At 35.6% G+C, this 22,792-nt stretch overlaps 2 protein-coding genes across 2 annotated transcripts; one reads left to right on the top strand and one right to left on the bottom strand.

The window, feature by feature from the left end:
* Positions 1-56: 56 nt before the first annotated feature.
* prlrb (prolactin receptor b) lies at positions 57-8,499 on the bottom strand. Its single transcript, XM_016573308.1, has 9 exons — positions 8,272-8,499; positions 6,095-6,166; positions 5,511-5,643; positions 4,382-4,551; positions 2,934-3,115; positions 2,477-2,618; positions 2,145-2,244; positions 1,587-1,656; positions 57-1,153 (listed from the first exon to the last, which is right to left on the bottom strand). Exons 2-9 carry the CDS (start codon positions 6,159-6,161, stop codon positions 488-490), a joined length of 1,530 nt encoding a protein of 509 aa, XP_016428794.1. The 5' UTR covers positions 6,162-6,166; positions 8,272-8,499; the 3' UTR covers positions 57-487.
* Positions 8,500-10,735: 2,236 nt separating this feature from the next.
* On the top strand, positions 10,736-22,500 carry malt1 (MALT paracaspase 1). Its single transcript, XM_016573373.1, has 18 exons — positions 10,736-10,907; positions 11,789-12,013; positions 12,111-12,277; positions 12,868-12,989; positions 13,063-13,210; positions 13,312-13,490; positions 13,810-13,909; positions 15,704-15,778; positions 16,437-16,460; positions 16,545-16,568; positions 16,679-16,882; positions 18,827-19,004; positions 19,106-19,177; positions 19,281-19,408; positions 19,643-19,792; positions 20,354-20,511; positions 21,269-21,394; positions 21,542-22,500. The coding sequence occupies exons 2-18, from the start codon at positions 11,865-11,867 to the stop codon at positions 21,998-22,000; spliced, it is 2,463 nt and encodes an 820-aa protein (XP_016428859.1). The 5' UTR covers positions 10,736-10,907; positions 11,789-11,864; the 3' UTR covers positions 22,001-22,500.
* The last annotated feature ends 292 nt before the right edge of the window (positions 22,501-22,792 follow it).

Genomic DNA, 22,792 nt, shown 5'->3' with positions numbered 1-22,792 from the left:
ATATATACACACACACATATGTCTTTTACTTTGTCAAGAGAATGAAAGTGCAGTTTTTGAAGAATGTGATTGTGCTCTAGTGCCCAGGGGAAGCTGCAAATAACACAAAACAATGGCTAACAACATTTTTATAGTCCTCATATGCCATGTTTGTTATTTACATTAATAATCTGACATTAATTTGATCCGAATGATTAATTAGCAGATGTAATTACTCCACCACCTGCGTGACCTCAGTAACGACATTGTTGAGCCAATGTGGTTAAAATGATAAATAAGCAGTTTTGTGAATCAATTATGAATAGCTAGTTAATTTCTCCAATGATGCTTTGTACTAAGGTAGTTAAGCAGCAAGTTATGTCATTGTACGGGAAACGCACCCCTGATTGCTGAAAGAACCCTTCTCCCATCTCTGCTAACAAAGTGCATGACAGTTCACTATGAGACAAAATTACACCAAACCTCTGAAGTTTAAGTCGCAAAATAGTCAAGGTCCACTTGAAAATGTTGTCAGGGTTTCCAAGTATCCCAGAGGTTCGAAAACACCTCCTGTTTCCTCAGCTTTAAATGTTTTGTCACATTTGACCGCTTTGTGACCCTGTATGGGGATGCTGTCTTGTAGTACAAGGAAATTATCACTGATAACGTCAGTGACCATACTGTAGTCCTCCCCTACCAGAGGTGTCTGGTCTCGTTTCTCTTCATCAACCTCAACGTACCCCATAAGTCCAGCAGGGTTGATGCTGACGTGCTCACATTTGCTACCGGAGCTCATTTGAGTGTTTTGATCCGGAGCTTTTACTGGTGAGCCATTGCAATCAAGGTGAAGTAGTTTTTGAGGCTCTCCAAGGACACTGCTGGTGGCATTTAGCTGATTGGAGACAGTCCCAGAGTAGACGTCTTCACTCAGTGTTGTGATTAGATCCTGACTGCTTTTCAATGTGATCTGGATGCTGTTTTGAGAGATCTTTTGTGCAGTATCTGTGGGACAGTTTTCTCCCTTTTGGTACTCAAGATGAGCTTTGCCATCAAAATCCATTTCCTCATCATAGTCAGAGACCACGAGGTACTCCACTTGACGGTCTGATCTCTGGGCTATTTGGGGATATCCCGGAGTAATCAGAGCACTGAAGATTTCCTCGGACTTCCCACTCTGTGAAATGAGAAGTAAAATGACGTTTGTATTTTGTAACTGCAGTTTTGTGGGGTCAATTCATTGTCTGCTGGAAATGTTAAAAAAACTCCCTCCTATTTTTTGACAATGATAGAACATTTCAACAGATTGTTTAGAAAAATTGTCACAATGTAATGTGACTATCTTCTTTTATGTTCCACATAAGAAAGAAACTCATACAGGTTTAGAACGGCACGAGGGTGAGAAAATGACAGAATTTTCATTTTCTATTCTAAAGCACTGCCATTTTTTTTCTTCCTAATGTCATATTTATCCTGTAAAAAAAAGCTCAAAAGTAAAATTAAACTGCACTACTATAAAACTGCGGCTCGTGGAAAAATGAATTAATAAAATAATATATTGTTGCTTTAACAAACTAGAAATGCATGAATTATGGTACTGTCTGCTGTACCTTAAGGAGCTGAGTGTCTAAGCCACTGATCTTCGGTTCTGGAACTGGTGGCAGTAAAAAATGCTTCACCCTAGAGAAGAATAAGGAAATACAGAATTAACTTTATGGTGTTATCCACCTTATTTTTAACATAAGAGTTTTCAGGTTTTTTTAACTTGAATCTACAAGACTTTTGCTTCCAGTCCCATCCAGTGTTTTTTTTTTTTTTATGTGAAAAAACAGTTCATTATTTATGCTGCTTATTTGCTATCATAAAATTTGAATTTATTACCGTAATCACAAACATACTGGTTTATAGTGCAAGTTGTTTTACCCTTCTGTAAAGTTTAGCATTTTTGCAACAGTTTTGCACCTATAGCAGCTAATAAATCAGAAGGAAAATTGTATTGTATTAAAAAATAAGGTGGATACAATGTTATATTAATGTTAATATTAATATATTAATTTGTGTCACACATTAGGGAACAGAATACTGATTTTGAATGAAAACTGTTATCGTTATACAGTCATCAGTGTAAATTCCTTTGACATTATGATGAGGTGGGATGTCATGCTTACGGTTTCATCTTGACTGTCAGCACTCCTGCAGTCAGCAGGAAAATGATGATGGTTAGTGTGACAGCAATGATCATAACCGCATTCTGTGTGTCAGACATAACTGCAATGCGAGAAACACAAAGACTTACATTTTTTGCTTTCAGTTTTCATCATCTTTTAATGCTGTACTGCATAATGACTTAAAATGGATCTAAAGGCAGAATTAAAAACGTATTTATACTTTATTTAGTATTTTTACTGTAGCCTGATACTGTTATGTAAGGCTAAAAATGCTGAGTAATGCAGCATAATGGCTGCAGGTGTGAAAGATTGAGTTGCTGGTATCATCTTACTGCCTGGAATATGGATGAATGCAGAGGGGCTCCATTCACTCCAGAAGCCTTGGTCTAGTTTACAGCGCACCTGAACGATGTAATTTGCTCCTGGCTGCGGACTGTAGATGCTAAACTCCAATTGTTTTCCAGCACTATATGACTAAAACACAAGAATTAAAATTATATTACATGGTATCAAAACTTTTAAATGCAGAAACTAGTCAACTCACAGACTCCCAATACAGAAATATTTTCTTTTTGATAATAAATTGATAATTAATTAAAACATTTAGAAGCTATTTTTTTATAAATACAGTATGGAATATTTTTAGATTTAAAAAATCCTATATGGTTTATATATGGACCCCCAGTTGAAAGCCCTGGACTTAAATAGTTTTGATTTAAAAAAGAAAAATGACAAACCATAAGAACATTTTTAAGAACCTTGATGACCTTGAAACTACTTGAATCTCACCTCCCAATTGCTGTCCTCCTCATTTCCTCTGTTCTCAATTTTTAAGCGAACTTCATATCTGATTGTTACCCAGCCTGAACGTGTGTCTGCGTCATGCGGAGGCTGCCACCGCACCAGGAAATATGGACTGTTCGTGGTCTGCATGAAAGTCACATTTACATTCTCTGGAGGGTGAGGCTGCACTGTGTGGAAGAAGATGAATCATCTTAGATGACAATCAACTGCACAGACATGATGTACCAGTAAGTGACAACTTACTAAAAAAGGTACTAAAAAAAGGAAATAAACTGAATGTGGTCTAAATGGATACTTGACTATTCTTCATATGCTTCTTATTCACTACCATTCAAAAGTTCAAGGTTAGTATGTTTTTTTTTTCTTTCTTGGAAAGAGAAGAATACTTTTTCTTCAGTAAGAACACATTAAATTGCTCAAAAGTGACAGTAAAGACATTTATAATGTTACAAAAGATGTCTATGTTAATGTTGTTCTATGTTGTTCATCAAAGAATCATGAAAAAATGTATTACAGTTTCCACAAAAATATTAAGCAGCACGATATGTTTTCAACATTAATAAAAATAAATGTTTCTTGAGCCCCAAATCAGCATATTAGAAAGATTTCTAAAGAATCATGTGACACTGGAGTAACACTGGAATAAATTAATTTTTTTAATATATTAAAATAGAAAACTGTTCTTTTAAATTGTAATAATATTTCACAATATTACTGTTTTACTGTATTTTTTATCAAATAAATGCATCCTTGATGAACAATCATAATGAGCCCAGCCTTTGAACAGTAGTGTATTTATGCTCTTAATGCATAAAAAAATGAGAACATCAACCATATGCCAGCACATTCAAGCATCTGCAGTGGAATATTCGATACATGGCTTGAGTTTTGCAGAATGCAAGACACAAACCTGATCATCCTCATTCTGTTCAGTTAGTCAGCCAGAGCTGCCTCTGTTTAGTGCCATTTAGTACTTTTCCATTCCACTCAGATGCTCTAAAATGATCATCGTTTAACTCACCGTTACAGATGGAAGACACATTGTGCACACATTTCTAGCAGTAACTGAACTGGTTTAAGGGAAATTGTAACTAAACTGTATAACTTTACATGCAGTGTTATCGGTCTTGTTCTAGTATTATGATCTAACTGAAAGTTCAAAAGTTCAAAACTTTCACTGTAAAGATTTTGCTTATTGAGCTGCGTGTGCCCTTATGTAGTGGTAGGAAATCTTTATATACACTATATTTAGCAGGCAGCTCATTGCACTGTGGCTGTTGTCAAAACAACCCTGAAATTGGCCTCTGTAGTAAAACATCATTAACCATTCATGCATGGTCAGTATACACTAGGGGTATATATTGCAAGCACACAAAAACAAAAGCATTTCTGGATGCATTTTAATATTTTGTAAACACATTAAATGAACTCACCGATATCCATAACATCAACTTCTACAGATTCCGAATAGGCTTTTCCCAGTGCATTGGAGGCCACCACTGTGATGTTGTATATGATCCAAATAGACGTGTGTCGCTTATCAAAATAACAAGAATTGTTCCCTGCCTTATGATAATCCGGACATTCAAAGACTTCCAAAGAGCTGAAAAAGTTTAAAATTAATGACAAATGAACCAAAACCTGATATTTATTCTTATAAAATATGTAAAAATGAACTTGGTTACTATACTAGGTTATCCTAGGTTTAGTGTGTTTATTAATAAGTGTGTGTGGCGTACAACTTAGAAAAATATTTAGAAAATAATAGAAAATGAAGATCAGAACGACAATTCAAATGTTTGCTTTTGGAAGAAATTAATACTTTTATTCAGAGCTTGTAACACTCTAAAGGGAAAGGAAAAAATGAAATCGCATCATATGACCCCTTTAAATTAATCAAAAGTAACAGTAAAGACATTTAAATTGTTACAAAAAAACAGTTTTAAACAACTGTTCTTTTGATGTTTCCATTGCTCCAAAAATTCTGAAAAAATGTATTGCAGTTTCCACAAAAACTGCTAAGGAGCACAACTGTCTTCAACACTGATAGTAAAACAACAATCAGTATTGATAAGTAATATTTCTTGAGCACCAAATCAACATATTGGCATGACTTCTGAAGGATCATGCAACGCTGAAGGCTAGAGTTATGACTGCTGAAAATCCAGCTTTGCCATCACAGGAATAAATAACATTTTAAAAACTTTTAAATATCTAAAACATAAGAAACTAGAAAAAAAGTCAATTGTACTAATATTACACAATATTACAGATTTTACTGTATTTTTGATCAAATAAATGCAGCCTTGGTGAGCATAAGTGACTTCTTTCAATAATCAACCCAAAATGCTAGATTATCTCAATAACATTTCATGTTACTGATAGAAACAAAATCATTTGATATTTTATTGAGACAAATAAAGCCTATATTCTAAACTGTGTCATAATAAGCACACAATGAAGTAACTATCCATGCTTTGATAAAGGGAAAATAAATAATGCAAATATACTTTTTTGACAGCAAGATGAACGATGCTGAATAGTGATGTAGGCTGCACTCACCTCTCTTTTCTGTAATACAGGTGGTAGCTGGTGGGCAATCCACCTGTTGATCCAGGCTCCCACCAGCAAGTAAAAGTCTCTTTCTCAGGCGACCGACATCTTGTTAGTCTGGGCCTCATCGGGGGAGAATGACCTGGAAAGATATTGTAATTGAAGAGTATATGATAAGATATCTGTAAGAATAATAGGACTAGATAAAGTGAAATTTCAAACAGACTATTAACAAACTATTATTAAATGCTACTGGAAATAGCCCATACTTTGTGTGTTGAAGCATGTTTATGGGTATTTCACACTGAAAAATATCAAGTATTAGAATTATTTGAATTATACTTCCTTAAATTCAATATAGAATTTAAATATCTGTATCCTGTTTGCTACCTCAGTTCAAATGCAGGAATTCAATTCTGAATGTTACACAATGCTGATGTACTGTAAATAAACAACAGGCCTCCAAATTATTCATTTATAGAAAAATCACTCACCAAACCCCAATAGCTTGCCAAAAAACAAAAAAAGGAGTACACAATGGCAACTGTCTGGATTTATTCTTTGAATTTTAAAGCTGTGCCTCCCTCACTTACACATGCTGTGTGAGATCCAAGAGAGGAGCCACATCAGAGTCAGCGCCTGCTCTGCATCTCTCCACATTTTTCCTGCACGAGAAACAAACCTCCACAATGTCAATAAGATGTCCACAACAAGCACGTTAAGTACCACCTGTAGAGCTTGTTTCTACTTTAAACATCAATCTAGACATGCAAAACAACCACTTAGCATGTGTAAACACCTTCACTCATCACAACAGCTGAAAGGTCATCATTATGTGTACAAAATTGTATGCAATTTTTCATTGAGTTAACTCTATGCTAAGATAAAAAAGACGATTCTTATCTGATTTCATGAATATGTTCTTATCGTGATCAGTAAAGTAAATACACAGTGAATTGTTTTTGGTACAGAATTTCCGTCTCGGCAAAGAAAAATGATGAAATGTGTCATTTTGATTATGAAAGCAGAACAATCACAAACACTAAGTCACACTGAAAATTAATTTAAAATGTTTTTTTAGTCAAACAATTAAGTTCTCTATTCAAACGTAAAAGCACAAGCACATCATGATCCCAGAAGAAATGTCTAACACAGTACTGAACAATGGTTATTTCTGACAGCATGGTAATGTACAAGGTTATGAACACAAGGCATCAACAAAAGAGTCGAGCACTGCAAACACAGGTGCAGAGAGCTGACTTAATGGAAAGATACTGCCTTGGAACTGGATGAGACACAGATCTAAAGGGCAATCAATGTGCTTTATGTTTTTGGATCATTTTAGAAACACTTTGCTACAGTCTTTGAATTGCATCTATATTTTTCATTTTATATTTACTTGTTTCAGTTTCCATGAACATGCCATCAGCCTTATTTGCAAACATGTAAGTTATTAAAATGCCAAGGACGTGATTTACCCAAATCCAACAAGCTATTGTCTGTGGTCAGTACAGTCCTTTATTTTCCCACATTATATGCACTTATTGAGAAGGAAGTGGGTTAAAGTACAGGTTTAAATGACCTCAAAACATTTGACATTAACTTTCTATTTCGGTGCCAGACAACTTCAAATAATAATTTTCATCTTAGCAGCAGCCAGTTTGACAACATGGCTGACCAATAATAATACATATTTTAAATAATATACATTCCTACACATTCTTATCAAATAAATATAAGGTGATCAGTGTGGAGACTTGTGGCTTTGCATGGTTAAACGACGTACAGCTGTTATCACTTAGGGTGTACTCACTTTTGTTGCCAGCTATTTTGACAATTATGGCTGTATGTTAAGTTATTTTCAGAGGACAGTAAATCTATACTGCTATACAAGTAGCACATTGACTACTCTAGTATTGTATTGTCCCCTTTAGTATTTACATTATACTAAAATGGTTGCTGAATTGTGATGGGTGTACTCACTTTTGTGAGTATATATATATATATATATATATATATATATATATACTCAGATCAATGAGGCTAACAACCAATCAGTACATATATACATATATATATATAATATATATATATATATATATATATGGCAGCTGAGGCCAGATACAATATGGGATTAAACAAAATGTGTAGTCATGTCAATCAACCACTACAAAAGCAAGTCTTCTCTAAAAATCTGTTCATCTGATATGCAAAATATTACTAAGGCACAACAAACTAGACTAATTACTGAGTCTACACAAACTACTGTCTCCTTCTGACATTCCTCCAGGGGCCAATTTTGCCACAGCATTCTCACTGATAACAATGTAATAGCATAAACAAACACATATTGCTTCAGTAAGCCAAGGTCAGACAGTCAACCCATGATCCCAGGTCAACTCAGCTGAAGAAAAAAACATTTAGGCTACTACTTCAGAGAAAGAATAGGTTATGTCATGCAGACTGTAGAACTATACATCTGCCTATCATTAACGTCTATCTTCTTTAAAAAAACATAACCATAAGATGCAATATTAAAGAATTACAAATATAGTGCAAATCTTAATGACTCGTATAGCTCTTTAACGCTATTTAATAATCCTTGTAATATATTAATCATAGTTTCTATTGCGGTATTATGGCCCGCAAAAAAACAACTTCGCAAACTACGATATGTGCATCGTTATAGCCCTATATAATAAATATTACGCAAGTTTTCACCGCATTATAAAACATTATAATAGAGTCGTAGCTTTTGACGGAGACTCACCTGGATCCGCTACAATCCGTGACCGAAATTACATGCACAGCTTCACCTGTGATTTTCCCATATTACACTTACGTGCTGCATTTTGGACTGAAAACAGTCTTTCCGAAGCGATGTCCCCCCAAAAAGCGTGCACTATGATAGTGGGAAAGGCCAAATACAAAGTCACCCTGTTGACACCGCAGTCCGTCTGAGTCTCCAGTTGCACACAAACAGCCCTAAAGCTGCAGGGAGAGTCTTGAGGAGTGGCATACAGGCGATGACGTTGCATCACACACATTACCTGCCAATGACACGGTGTGTGTGTAAGAGCAACTGTAAACCAGATGAGTAAAGTGCGTCTAATAAAACCTTGTTTGGAAGTTTGAAAATAGTGTAATTTCTGAACCCAGATACCACATGTACGTATGCAAGATGTCTGTTAAAGATCGCTTCATCTGGAAAGCATCTGCTGTGTACAAATATTTGATATATGATGTTGCTAAAAAGAACATTATTTTGTGTATTTGGTGTAATGATTTATAAATATTTTAATTGTGTTTACGCGGTTTAAGGTTCAAAAAACACATGCCCCGCCTTTCTGAAACACATCGATTTTGACAAAGCTCATCGGTCTGAAAAGCGAGGTGTGCTCTGATTGGCCAGCTGTCCAGTGCGTTGTGATTGGCCGAATACCTCAAGCGTGTGACGGAAATGTTACGCATCTTGCCATATTGTGATGCCTTGTCCAGGCCTGAGCAACGAGACAAAAACATTAAAACCCATTATAAACGAGGCATTTGTTGCATCCAGTGGGGACATAATTATGGATTATAATGTCTTATACTGTCTTTTTACGCATTGCATTGCATCGTGCGCGTAAACATAAAACCATGTCTGCATTTGTGAATCGGAGAAATACAAACAACAATCGCTACTCTACACTGCTCAAAACTCACGTTTGAATCATCAGGAAAATTTGAAATCGCATCATATGACCCCTTTAAGATGTCAGTTTTACATACATTATGAATCATAAACATCTTAAAGACATTTTCTAGATATTTCTAGATATAGTCTATTTAATGTCTGACAGGAAACATCCTATAGACGTATTGCAGATGAGCAAACACTCTAAAAATACATCTTGCAGATGTCAAATAGACGTCTCTGTGATGTACGTGTGCTGTCAGGGAAGAATGACAGACAAAGGAGGCTCAATTTCTGAACTTTAGTTTTTAAAATGTTTTGAAGTTATACAGGTCTAAAGCCGCCAGACAGAAAGACCAAAAGACATAGGCCTACAAACAGACAAATAAATAGATGGTGTGGTTAGGCCTGTCACAATAACAACTTTTTGTTGTGCGATATATTGCCCCAGAAATAATTGCGATAAGCGATATTATTGTCATTTTAAAGACCATTTTATAAATACATTGCAGATATGCTCACTGAATATAAACCTAACAGATCACTCAGATCATTAGGATCGAGTCAGTTTGAAATACCAAGGGTTCACACAAAACAAGGGGAATCTGCTTTTAGCTATTTTTCCGCCCGCAGTTGGAATCAGCTTCCAGAAGAGGTCAGATGTACTAAAACATTAGTCACATTTAAATCTAGACTCAAAACTCATCTGTTTAGCTGTGCATTTATTGAATGAGCACTGTGCGATGTCCGAACTGATTGCACTGTATTTTATGTATGTATAATCATTTTCTATTTTTAACTGTCTTAAATTCATTTTAAATCAATTTTTAAATCATTTTCAAACTTTTTAAATTCCTTGTTTATTTTTATGATTTTTTTAATGATTATTTTACTTTCTTTTATGTAAAGCACTTTGAATTACCATTGTGTACGAAATGTGCTACATAAATAAACTTGCCTTGCCTTGCCTAAAATGATTTAAAATAAGACAAAACAAGCTTAAATAAAGTTATCAAGTTATTTATTATTTTAATTCACCACCTCAACAGCTGTTTTTTTTTCTTTAAAGAATTAGCCCACTATCTTGAAAAACCAGGATATATGAGGAAACGAAATTTTAAATGTGTGATTTCTAGACCTAGAAAAAATGTAAATGAACAAAATCGTATAACTCCATAAGAATTAATAGAATCACATATATATTTTGAGTATAAAATATTTTTTAAAAATATTTATCCTTAATCCTTATTCAGTAAATCAAATAAAACTGACATTTTCATATTGTTGTGGACAGTGGGGTGCCACTTTCCTTGATTTACTGGATAAGGATTAAGGATAAAGATTTTTTTTAATATTGTGACAGATCGAATACTTGAAACTTTACATCATTAGTAGGCTACCTACTGTATATTTATATATAATTATATAACTGTTGATGATCTGGCCATTAATCTTATCTTAATCTTTTCTTATCCTCAGTCATAAGTTTTCATAAGTGTATGAATAGCGAGTCTCTGATTTGACTATAAGAACATACTTCCGTTTAAGATCTCGTTGAGCTGCTCAGGAGAGACGAGATGAACACCTTCCTCTTTGTTAGACATCAGGAAGTGATGCATACACACACACTTATGGTTTGAAAGTTGGATTTCCCCACATCAGTCAGTGTGTAGCGAAGAATTAATATATCGCTTATAATGGGATACATGTCAACATCTGATCCGTCTGCGGTATGTGCGCTCGATGTTTACACTCTATCTGATATTACCTTTGTGTTCATGGTAAATTCTGATCTGTTTTAACTCTACTTGTTTGAATGTTTGCATTTAGAAATTCGAACAGATGAGTATCTGCATTTGAAAATAAAAAGTGGCAATGAATGGCGTTGCCTATGCCTACTTAGTTTACAGATATTCATCACTCATATTCGGTTGTTGACAAAAAACTGTAAAAAGTGAAACTATAGCGACTAGCGAGTGTCTTAAAAGTAGTTCACCAAAACTGATAATGCTTCCTTCATTTACTTATCATCTTGTCGTTCCAAACCCGTTTGACTTTCTTTCTTCTGTGGAACATAAAAGAACATATTAGGAAGAATGACATTTTCAGTCTTCCATTGCAAATTTTCCATACTGTGAAAGTAAATTTTGATGACTTGGGCTGTCATTCTAACGTCTCATTAATTTGTATACCACGTAAACATAAAGTGATTCAGGTTTGGAACAACATGAAGGTGAGTAAATCATGACAGAATTTAGTTTTTGAGTGAACTTTTCATTTAAGGAGCTATTTTCGACCCATAAAAAAAAAGATGGAGGTTTTTTTGAAACTCTTTGAGGTGAATTGTCATACAATTTTACCATGTGTGTATGTGAACATTTTGAATATCAAGATTTTGGGCTATATTAGTAAGTCACCATCAGGGTTTTCAGATAAATATTTTTTGCAGTCAATTTCAATTTTGCAGACAAGTTGCAGTCATTGTGGCATTATTGAATTTTAGAAACGCCATATATTTTTTTTTAAATAAATGATTTATTTTTTTACATCTTTTATAACTTGACACCTCAGGACACTGATTGAAATATCACATCAATGTCACATTTTGCAGGTGCTTTGCTGAACATTTACATCTGAGTTCAACAGGTCAACCAATCACTGCTGTGTATCAGCCATTTTCCTCAATCATGTCAGATTTGAATGACAACTCTCTGAACATAAATTTCTTGAAAGAATCTTTGTTGAAGAGACTCTGTGAGTCTCTTGACAAGGCCAATAATAAGGGATGGCGAAAACTGGGGGAAATCGTGAAAAGTGACAAGCGATTCAAAGTGAGGTAACAACTTTTTCTCTCTTCACTTTTTCTTTTTAATGTAATATATATTAATAAACTCAGTCTTTTTCTTACTGTCTTCTTCCACTCACTTGCACAGTCTGGATGATATGGATATGTGTTCTCTGAGGGCTTTAGAGGCGGATGGAAGTCCTTCCCGCAGTCTGCTCAAACTCATTGGAGATCAAGGATGTATGGTGGGTGAACTAGTGGAGTTTTTAAAGATCATGGGTCATACGGATGCCCTGCAGTGCCTGAAACCTCCAGGTATAACAGCCTTAGTGTAAACATGGTAAAGAGAGTGTGTATGTTTCAACAGTGCAATGCTGCATAACATTATCTAATGTTGATTGTTTTGTATATGCTCTGTACTCTGTGTTCTATAAAAATTGTAAAATAAATTTTAAATATGCAAAAATGTGTTAATTTTAAATATGCAAAAATGTGTTAAAATTAAAATATTAATGTGCGGTGACACAAAAAAATGTCACAGGCAAAAAAGGTCCGTTGTCTATTGTCAATAGTCACAGCTCACACAGAAGTCACTTTAAAACCAAGCAGCTTTCTGATGGTCAATGTGGCAAATTCATATGACCAATTTGAACCTTTAGTGAAATCTGCGTGTGTGGGCGAATCTGTGTTCCTCATTGATGATTTTTTGCCCGTGCAAATTCGCAGAACAGTAAATGTTGCTGCACCTTTAAAAACATTTTTTGGTAACTGAAAGTATTACAACTTTCAAATGACATGCATTCAAATTCTCCTGCAATTTCTGGCATAGATTCAGTGCAGATATAGTCATAAGTGATTTATTTGCATTCATAGGCCAGTTTCAGTTATGTTTCCTGATCTCACAGGAATTCAAATCCTCGTCCAGCCGCAGTCAGTGGCTGTCATTGCCGGACACAACCTTCGTCTCAGTTGTTATGCTGTTGGTGCTTCACATGTGCAGTTCCAGTGGTTTAAGAAAACGGAAGAGGTGTGTAGATTTTTAATATTGCAAGTAAGCTACATGACTTTCAGTCATTCACATGAATTATATAACCCTTCAGGTACATAACGGCTCCTCCCCAGACCTGGTGTTCAGTCCAGTCCGGCTCAAAGATGCAGGGTTTTACATCTGTCGGGTGAACTGTGGAAACGCGTATGAGTTCAGTCACTGGGCCCAAGTAGATGTCCTTGATGTTCCACCAAGATATGGTAAGTCATTTCTGATCAGCAGAGACAAGTAAGAAATTTGGTTGAATTGTCATAATTGGCGCGATATGTCATTGATCTCAAAACTGATGCTTTTTGTTCAGGATTAGTGTCTCTGGCTTCAGAGGGCAGGCCGAGAGTGCTGATCCAGCCTAAACCTCAAAGGCTGCTGGTGGGAGATCTGCTCTATCTGGAGTGTGGAGCTATTGGAAGACCCCTACCACAATATCAATGGTACAGAAATGGAGTGCCAATCAAAAAAGCCACTAAGAGGAAGTACACTGTAAGAGAACCAACAGATGACACTCTGCATTTATGGATAAATTCAGTATTGTTCACTCTTGTTTAGATTATATTTAGTTTCTGAGACCGTTTTGATGCAGTAGATTAAAAAAGAAACAACTCAGATGCTAGCAAATTTCACAAATAATTACAAAGAATTGGCAAGTAACACATTAAATTAAGCATGAAATTTTGAAGTAGAAAGACTGAAATTGTATTTTTCTTGTAAAATATTCTCCAATATCTTTGTATTATTTACAACTTTAAAAAAATCTTACAATGTAGTGAGACTGACAGAATAATGTTTTGGATTAAATTAGGTCGAGAATTTGTTGCCAGAGCACCAGGGAAGATATCGCTGCGAGATCTTCTGCAACAATGAACGAACATGGAGCAATGAAGTTAATGTTGTTGTCATTGGTATGCATCGTCTTTTGTTTTATATTTATTCTTTGGCTAGATGTTTTCTGATCAGATCAGTTTTGTGAACAGTAATGAACAAAAGGGATATTTCACCCAAAAATAAAAATGCTGTCATCATTTACTCACCCTCAAATTGTTCCAAACCTGTATGAGTTTCTTTCCTCTGCAGAAGAAGATATTTTGAAAAATGTGTGTAACCAAACAGTTCACCATTGACCTCCATAGTTTTTCTTCCATATTATGAAAGTCAATGGGGACCAGCAACTGTTTGGTTACACACATTCTTCAAAAGTATCTCTTTTGTGTTCAACAGAAGACTCATACAGAAACTGCTACAGATTTGCAACAACTTGAGGTTGAGTAAATGATCAAAGAATTGTCATTTTTGGGTGAACTATCCCTTTAAGGCTGGAATACACTACACGATTTGTAAAATTACAACAGATTTTAAAACACTATGCATTTTACACTTACCGACTTTGTAAATGATTACAGAGAAAAACAGGTCACCATACTCTAATCGACTGAGGATCATACACAACCAGACTTTCAAGTCCGAACACAAACTTGCGCAGAAACATGCGCCTCATTGCTAGGAGATGATGACAAATGAAAACAATATCTGTTGTGAAGTCGGCCCAAAATATAATACATGTTTGATATCCTCCGATTGTATGGAATTAAAGTCTAAAGCTTAAAGGGAAAGTTCACCCAAAAATGAAAATTCTGTCATTAATTACTCACCCTCATGTCGTTCCAAACCCGTAAGACCTTCGTTCATCTTCGGAACACAAATTAAGATATTTTTGATGCATTCTGACAGCTCTCTGACCCTCCCATAGACAGCAAGGGTACTACCACAATCAACGTCCAGAAACGTAGCAAGGAGATCGGTAAAATAATCCATGTGATACATATCAACGTATCCGTGTGGTGTGGCTGACACAGAACAACATGCGCTGTTTGCATTCAGTGGATATTCTCCAAAATGGCACCAGGGTGACACGGAGGAGACGAATTGTTGAATAAAGTCGTTATTTTTTTTTCTTTTGCGCACAAAAAGTATTCTTGTAGCTTCGTAATATTACGGTTGAACCCCTGATGTCACATGGATTATTTTACCGATCTCCTTGCTACGTTTCTGGACGTTGATCGTGGTAATTACATTGCTGTCTATGGGAGGGTCAGAGAGCTGTCAGAATGCATCAAAAATATCTTAATTTGTGTTCCGAAGATGAACGAAGGTCTTACAGGTTTGGAACGACATGAGGGTGAGTAATTAATGACAGAATTTTCATTTTTGGGTGAACTAACCCTTTAAGAATCGGAGTCTGTACCCATCACATTCAATGAAATTTTCTGTAAAATCAGACATTTCTGACTGCCCAAAATCTGCAGACTGGCTGTGACTTTAGGAAACTAGTGTTGACTCTATCCAGACTGCAAATCTTACAAAAGTTGTGTAGTGTGTTCTAGTATTTAATGTTTACAGTGAGTAAATCTAACATGCATAACTGCAGAATTATAAAGTTCAGATGTCAAGAAATGGTCTTTGCAATGAGAAGTATCCAGTGTATCCAACTCTAGTGCAGAGACAATGACCTCTATGTGGGACCTCTAAAAGCATTTGTATGGCAATTTAAGACCGAAGTACATTGCCATACATATCTACATTATGCTGTTGATTGCTGATAGCATCTAATGTTATTGGTAAAATTCCAATTGGTGTTAAAATTCTTTTTTTTACTTTATTTACTCATTTTGTGGTCCAACCCCTTATTCTTCCTCAAGAAAATCCTTGCCAATCTGAAACGAAAGAGCCAAGAATATCTCATGAAATTTCAGGAGCAATGGAGTGCTCTGAAGGTATTTTCTAAAATGTAGTGGCACCTTTCTAACATCTAGGGACTTTCAGTATCAACCCTTTTGTGGAATCTGAATCTAGTTCATGCCGTCCTGAATCATCATACTGTCGTACTGATTAATGCATGCTTTAAAAACTAACAAACGTTCCAGGTTCGAAATAAGTTAAGCTCCATCACCAGCATAAGTGAGATATGTTTGATTACCACAAATAAAGCGAAAGCATTACTGTCAACATGATTTTCTGTGATAATTGACAGCTTACCATGGTTGAGCTTGTTTTGAACCCGGAGCACTCCTTTAAACATTTTTCTCCTACTCTCTTGACTACTCTACTGATTGAGGTGGTGGAAGACACTTTGATAGATCTGATGCCTTCAGTAATGCAGCTCTGCATGACTGTTGCAAAAAAAAATGAGAGCCTTTCCATTCCAGTTGTAATGACTGCAGTTTGAGAACATGATGAAATGTTTTTTGTTAAATGGCGGTAAGGGTTAATTGTGGCAGGATGGGGTTAGTTATACCTCAAACATAGTTTTTTGGTCTTGAAAAAATAGTTTCCTCTTGTGATCTATAAGCTTTCTTTTCTCGTCATTACTGTCATAATCATGTTCTCTCAAATATGCATAATCTAAATACCTAATAAATTTCTCTCTTACAGATGATTTTTTGACTTTTAATAGGGGTAAGTTATGTTCCCGTCACATTTAGTCTTAAACATTTCTGGCTTTTATGGAGTCAGTGAATGATTATGACTTTTTCCCATCAGATTACAGTCTTGAGAAACCTTATGGTGAGTAGACCAAATCATTTCTATGAATTAACGTAACTTGAATACAAACGAGAAATCAAATTGGCTGGAGTTTTTTCTTTTTTTCACAGTGAATGTTTTTCTTCCTTCAGCTACAGACAAAGTGGCTCTTCTGATTGGTAACCTCACATATCGAAACCACCCACAGCTGAAAGCACCCATGGTTGACGTGTATGACCTCACCAATCTGCTGCGGCAACTGAACTTCAAAGTGGTGTCTCTGCTGGATCTAACTGAGTCAGAGATGAGGAACGCTGTGGAGGAGTTCTTGTCCCTGCTTCATAAGGGAGTGTATGGTACTGTGGCTTCTATGTAGTTTATGCTACTGTAGTCTCCTATAAACACTGTACTGTAATTGCCTTGAAAGAGTAAACAAGCATGATGATTTTGGAAAGTATAGAAATGTTTGAGCCATCTTGCAAATATGTAAAACTACAACTAACTACACCTTTAAAAATAAAGGTTCCAAAAGGAGGTTTTCACAGTGATGCCATAGAAGAACTGTCTTTACTTCTCCAAAGAACCTTGCAGTGAACAGTTTTTAAAAGAACCTTTTTTCCACTATAAAGACCCTTTCTGTGTGATGGAAAGGTTCCATGGAGGTTCTTCTTGGAACCATAGATGCCAATAAAGAATCTTTATTTTTAAGAGTGGACTTGGTTGAATACTGACCTCAGAGGTGATTAGGAAAGTATCAGTTATTTTCTCACCATTTACTCACTCTCATATCATTCCAAACCCATTTTACTTTGTGTCTACTATGGAGCACAAAAGGAGATTATGCTTCTCATTTCCATACAACAGAATGGAACCAGGACCAGGGCTGTCTGCCTCTGAAAAGGTCAAAAACCTCCATTAAAGTACCATATAATTTGAGCTTTCACAATTTAAAACTTGGTGTGTTGCTATCGGTTATGAGACACATGAGAACTAATGGCACATCCTTTGGACATCTTTAATGCCAAACCAGGCACAACGCATTTTAAGGTGTCATGTTTGAGTATGTACTAGATGTGCAGATATTGCAGTAATGAACATGCATGATATTATTTCTGTGGTACTTCAAAATACTCAGAATAACACTAGATACCTTATTATATGAATTGTTTAGATTTTTAGAACGCAGATTAGCTTCTTTTCCACTACTGTGTGTATGCTGCATAAAAATTCTTTCAGATTTTCGCATTGGTGTGGAAAAAAAACCAGGCAAATGAGCTACATGAAAATGTTTAATATTTATTTAATACTTAATAATATTTATTTTCAGTCATTTGTTTACACATGTAAATATATATATATATATATGTATATGTATATATATATATTTTTTCACTAGACTAAAACATGCCAGCCCAGAAAAGATCTTGAAATTGGTTACAATTTTCTGCTATTTGTTTACTTTATACATTTTTATTTATTGTGCAATGTTTTATTGTATTTAAATGTTCAAGTTTTTTTAAGTTGTTAAACTTGTTGGTTACACTTTACTTGAAGGGGTGTGCATAAGACTGACATGACACCTTCATAATCATGACATGACACAGACACCTACATAATCATGACATGACACGTCATGAATATGAAGGTTTTGCATTAAAAATGACATAACTGAGCGAATGACACTTAATGACAGTTGTCATAAAAATGCATAAAACTTCCTTCATATTCATGACATGTGTCATGTCATGATTATGAAGGTGTCATGTCAGTCTTATGCACACCCCTTCAAGTAAAGTGTTACCAACTTGTTTTTAATACAGTAATATGGAAGTTTGTTTATCTTTTCAACCTGCTTTTTAGTAATTCAATACAATACCGTATACTGTGATAAATGTTTCAGCACTCATTCTGAAACGTAAATTTGATACTGTCACATGCCCAATATGTACTCCAGTTCAAACAGAGATCCTCAGCCGAGGGATACCTTTTCAGCAAATAGCAACTTAATTTTTTATTAATGCCTCATGCAAAGCTATCATATGACTTTTAGAATTCCTATAAATATAGTGAATGTGTCAAACTGATTCCAAACTTTTTTGGAATTTAAAAAAGTGTGATTCACCATCCACTTTCATTGTATGAAAAATAACAGACCAGACAATCTGTAAAATATCTTCTATATATTAAAGTCATACAGGTTTGGAATGACATGAGAGTGAGTAAATGACTACAGAATGTTCTTTTTTTTTATTGAAATGACTCGACTTAACGAATGATTTGACGATTATTCCTCACTGTAGGTTTGTTGTATTATGCTGGTCATGGTTATGAGAACTTTGGGAACAGCTTCATGGTGCCCATTGATGCCCCAAACCCATACCGCTCAGGCAACTGTCTCTGTGTTCAGAGCATTCTGAAACTGATGCAGGAGAAGGAGACTGGACTCAATGTCTTCCTCCTGGACATGTGCAGGAAAAGGTGTGGATTTTGTGGTTTTAAAATGGGGGATAACAAATCATATTCACATTGGTATTTCATACATTGGTTATCATCATTCTAACACTAATATATCACTTCAGAAATGTACATGATGATGCCATGCCAAACGTTGTGCTCAAAGTTACAGCCAATATTGTGTTTGGATATGCCACGTGAGTTATAGAGTGTCTTTCTTTTTCATCCAGAAATAACATGCTGAAATATATTTTGTTCTCTATCTGACATGTTATGTTGTGATGTATTATTTTTCTGAAGTTGCCAAGATGCTGAGGCTTTTGAATTGAGTTCAAGTGGATTCACCAATGGAGTCTTTATTAAATTCCTGAAGGAGCGCCTCCTAGAGGATGAGAAAATAACTGTTCTGCTAGATAGAGTGGCTGAAGGTGAGGGAACCTTGAGCATGTTAAAGTTAAATGAAGCATTACAACTTTTATTAGTTAAATGCAGGTCCATTAAGCTCAAACAAATGATTAACTGATTTGAAAAGTGTACTTCTACTTTCAGTACTTACTCACTGTGACTACTACTTTTACTAACGATAGTAATAATTTCCCATATTAATTTCAATTCATATTTCATCTAACTCGTGTTTGGTTGCATGTCATGATTGCTTGTAGATATGGGTCAGTTTGACCCCACAAAGGGTAAGCAGGCTCTAGAGATCCGCAGCAGTCTGTCAGAAAGACGTTCTCTCACTGATCCCATCCGCACCGGGGACTACTCTGATGCAGCCGAGGCACAGAACCTGCTCTGGTCTAAAGCACATGGTATTGACAGCTACTTCAAAATATTGTGCAACTCCTATAAATAACCATATAAAAGAGGTTCACAGTAAAATGTATATTGACGTTACAAAAAAGGCATATAAGTTCTGTTAATGAAAATAGCATTTTAGTTACTAGTAATGTGCAAGATGACAAAACATGTTAAAATGTAACAGACCTAACTCTATTAAAAAATGTAATATATACAATTTTAAAACATTTGTTAAATTAAGTAACAATTGGATTTAAATCAACCATATTCCTACCTTCTTCTAAAACACTCGGTCCATTTGTGTTTTTACCTCACCATATTTTCATCAACATTGTTTTAACTGAAACCATTTAATTATTATCATGATGTATATTTTTTATTGTTGACAATGCCAAAAAAAACTTGATTAAACAAATGTTTTCATTTCATCTCATTTCATCATGACATGAGATGATTCCTATCATCTCATCTGACCATATTAACAGATGATAGTTCTCAATAAGTAAAACGGTACTGGAAATAAATCTTTTTCTCAGCATTTGTCAAATTTTTGCTTTTGTGTTTCAACTCAGAACTGCCAGAGAGTAAACTTCTGGACTTTGAGTGTGGAGTCCAGATAAAAATGGACTTTGCTGCTGAGTTTTCGAACGTGCTGGTCATCTACACCAGCATTGTGAAAAAGCCAGAGGAGATGCTGTCGTGTCAGGCACACATAACTGACCTCCCTTTGGTTAGTGGTCTTTGTTTTTATTTTGGAGAAAGAAAATGCAATGTCTCATTATTTATTCATAAACAACCGTAAAACCTAAAACGTTGCTACCGTATTTTTTACGGTAAAATTCCGGCAACCACAGCTGCCGGTTTTCTACCGTAAATTTTACGGATTTTTTTTACAGTGTACCATTAAAAGATGTGGGGTCAAAAAAAAAGAATCTGTTTATTCTGCAAGGACACATTGAATTGATCAAAAGTGATAAAAAAGAATTTAAAAATCTATTTAAAAATGCTGTTCCATTAAACTCTATTCATCAACGAATGTATCATGTTTTCCACAAAAATATAAAGCAGCACAACTGTTTTCAACATTGTTGAAATGATAAGAAATGTTTTGTGAGTAATGATGTAGTAATGGAGTAATGATGCTGAAAATTCAGCTTTGCCATCACAAAAAAAACCTTTGTAAATTGAAATAATATTTCGAAAATGTCAGTTTTTATTCTATATTGTGATAAAAACATTCAAAAACATTAAAAATGATTTTTTTACTACTTTTGAACAGTAGTGTATATCGTCAAAAGTCAATCTGTCTAATAATAATCTATCTAATTATTTAGCTATACATATAAACTAATCTTTAAAAAAAAGAATAGACTTAATAGGACTAATAGCATTCTTGTCAATATTCCATAATGTTTATATTGCCTATATATATAAAACTAACATGATTGCAATAAATCATGTTTTTTTCCTATTACCTGACTTTGAAGGACCTGGATGTGGACCCTAAGCTGATGAATAAAGAAACTCTGGAGGAAACAGGAAGCTTCTTACTTTCAGGCAGTCTTCCTCATCACTGCCTCTACACCAGACTCAGCTCACTGCAGAAACTCAAGGTTCAGCTCAGGACTTCATCAACACATCAAAATCCAAAAATACTTTTTTTTAGCTAGATCTAGATCTGATTTACAATACGTTTAAATTAATTCAAAACTACCTTGATACCTCTTTTTCCTTCTCATGCCTTTCTTCTTAATTTACAGGAGGAACTAGCTTTCACTGTCTGCCTACAAGTCCAGTTTAACTCCCTAGATGAGCTAGTCCAGTGGAACATGGACGTTAGCATCGGCAAGCCCCTCACCGCCAAACTGGATCTCAACCGTCCCACCAGGAAGAACAGCTGTCAGCTGACGTGTCTCATTCCGCACAGCCCCTCGACCAGCCCCAGCCACAGCCCCGCGTCTGACCGCCGCTTCCACAGCCAGGGCCCCTGCTTCCCCCAGCTGTACGCCAACCCCTACCTCAACGTCTGTGAGCCTCTCCACGGAGCTGTAGGGGGTTATGGGGACTTTCGATTGTACGTTGACCATACATATCAATATGAGAATATGCCATGCTCACCCTTCCTGAACCCACCAAGTATTCCCATTGAGACCACTGATGACATTGACGACATGCAGAATGAGTTCATGAATAGTTTGCAGCTCTATAACCATCCCTGAGTGAGTACACAGTGTTAAACAGATGATTGAAGGGATACTCCACACAAAAATGAAAATTCTGTCATCATTTACCCATTCCAGATGTGTATGATTTTCTTTCAACCGATGAATACAAAGATTTTTTTTTTAGAAAAATCCATCTTTGTGAGTCTATAATGCAAGTGTATGGGATCACCAAAGTTGGCGCTTCAAAAACCACACAAATTGAACTTGATGGTAATCCATACAACCCCAGTTATGGAAGCAAAAAAGTTAGTAAATATTTGTGTTTTTCTCACATACATGTGTTGTTTTGCTTCAGAGAACATTGATTCCTCAACTGTGGTCGTATGAATTAAAGTCATGTTTGCTTTGTTTTGAAGCATCGACTCTGTCAAAAAAAAGTCAAAGTTGTCTAAAAGGTTGTCAAAAACCTTATATGCATCTGGGATGGCTTATGGGCCGTTTACACGACAACGTTTTCAGCCAAAAACGGGAAACTTTTTATGCATTTTGACTGTTCGTTTACACGACAACGACATTTTGGGGACTGAAAACATATATTTTTGAAGTTTTTGAAAACGGCACCGTTATCGTTTCCGTGTAAACACCCAATATGGGAATCTTTGGAAACTGTGATGTCATGCACATGCGTAGTACGTGTTAGGTATGTAGACATGCGCAGTACGTGTCGATTTTAAAGGCAAGCGCGAACAAACGTACACAACAATGGCGGAGTACATGGTAACATTACTGTTGTTGCTGCTCATAACGCTTCTAACGCTTCTTCAGCAAACTGTGGATTTACTTCAC

The sequence above is a fragment of the Sinocyclocheilus rhinocerous genome, unplaced genomic scaffold, assembly GCF_001515625.1.
Source record: "Sinocyclocheilus rhinocerous isolate Xijiao unplaced genomic scaffold, SAMN03320098_v1.1 scaffold1043, whole genome shotgun sequence".
Classification (NCBI taxonomy): domain Eukaryota; kingdom Metazoa; phylum Chordata; class Actinopteri; order Cypriniformes; family Cyprinidae; genus Sinocyclocheilus; species Sinocyclocheilus rhinocerous.
Note: the sequence above shows the minus strand (reverse complement) of the source record. Positions and strands in the feature narration are given on the sequence as shown.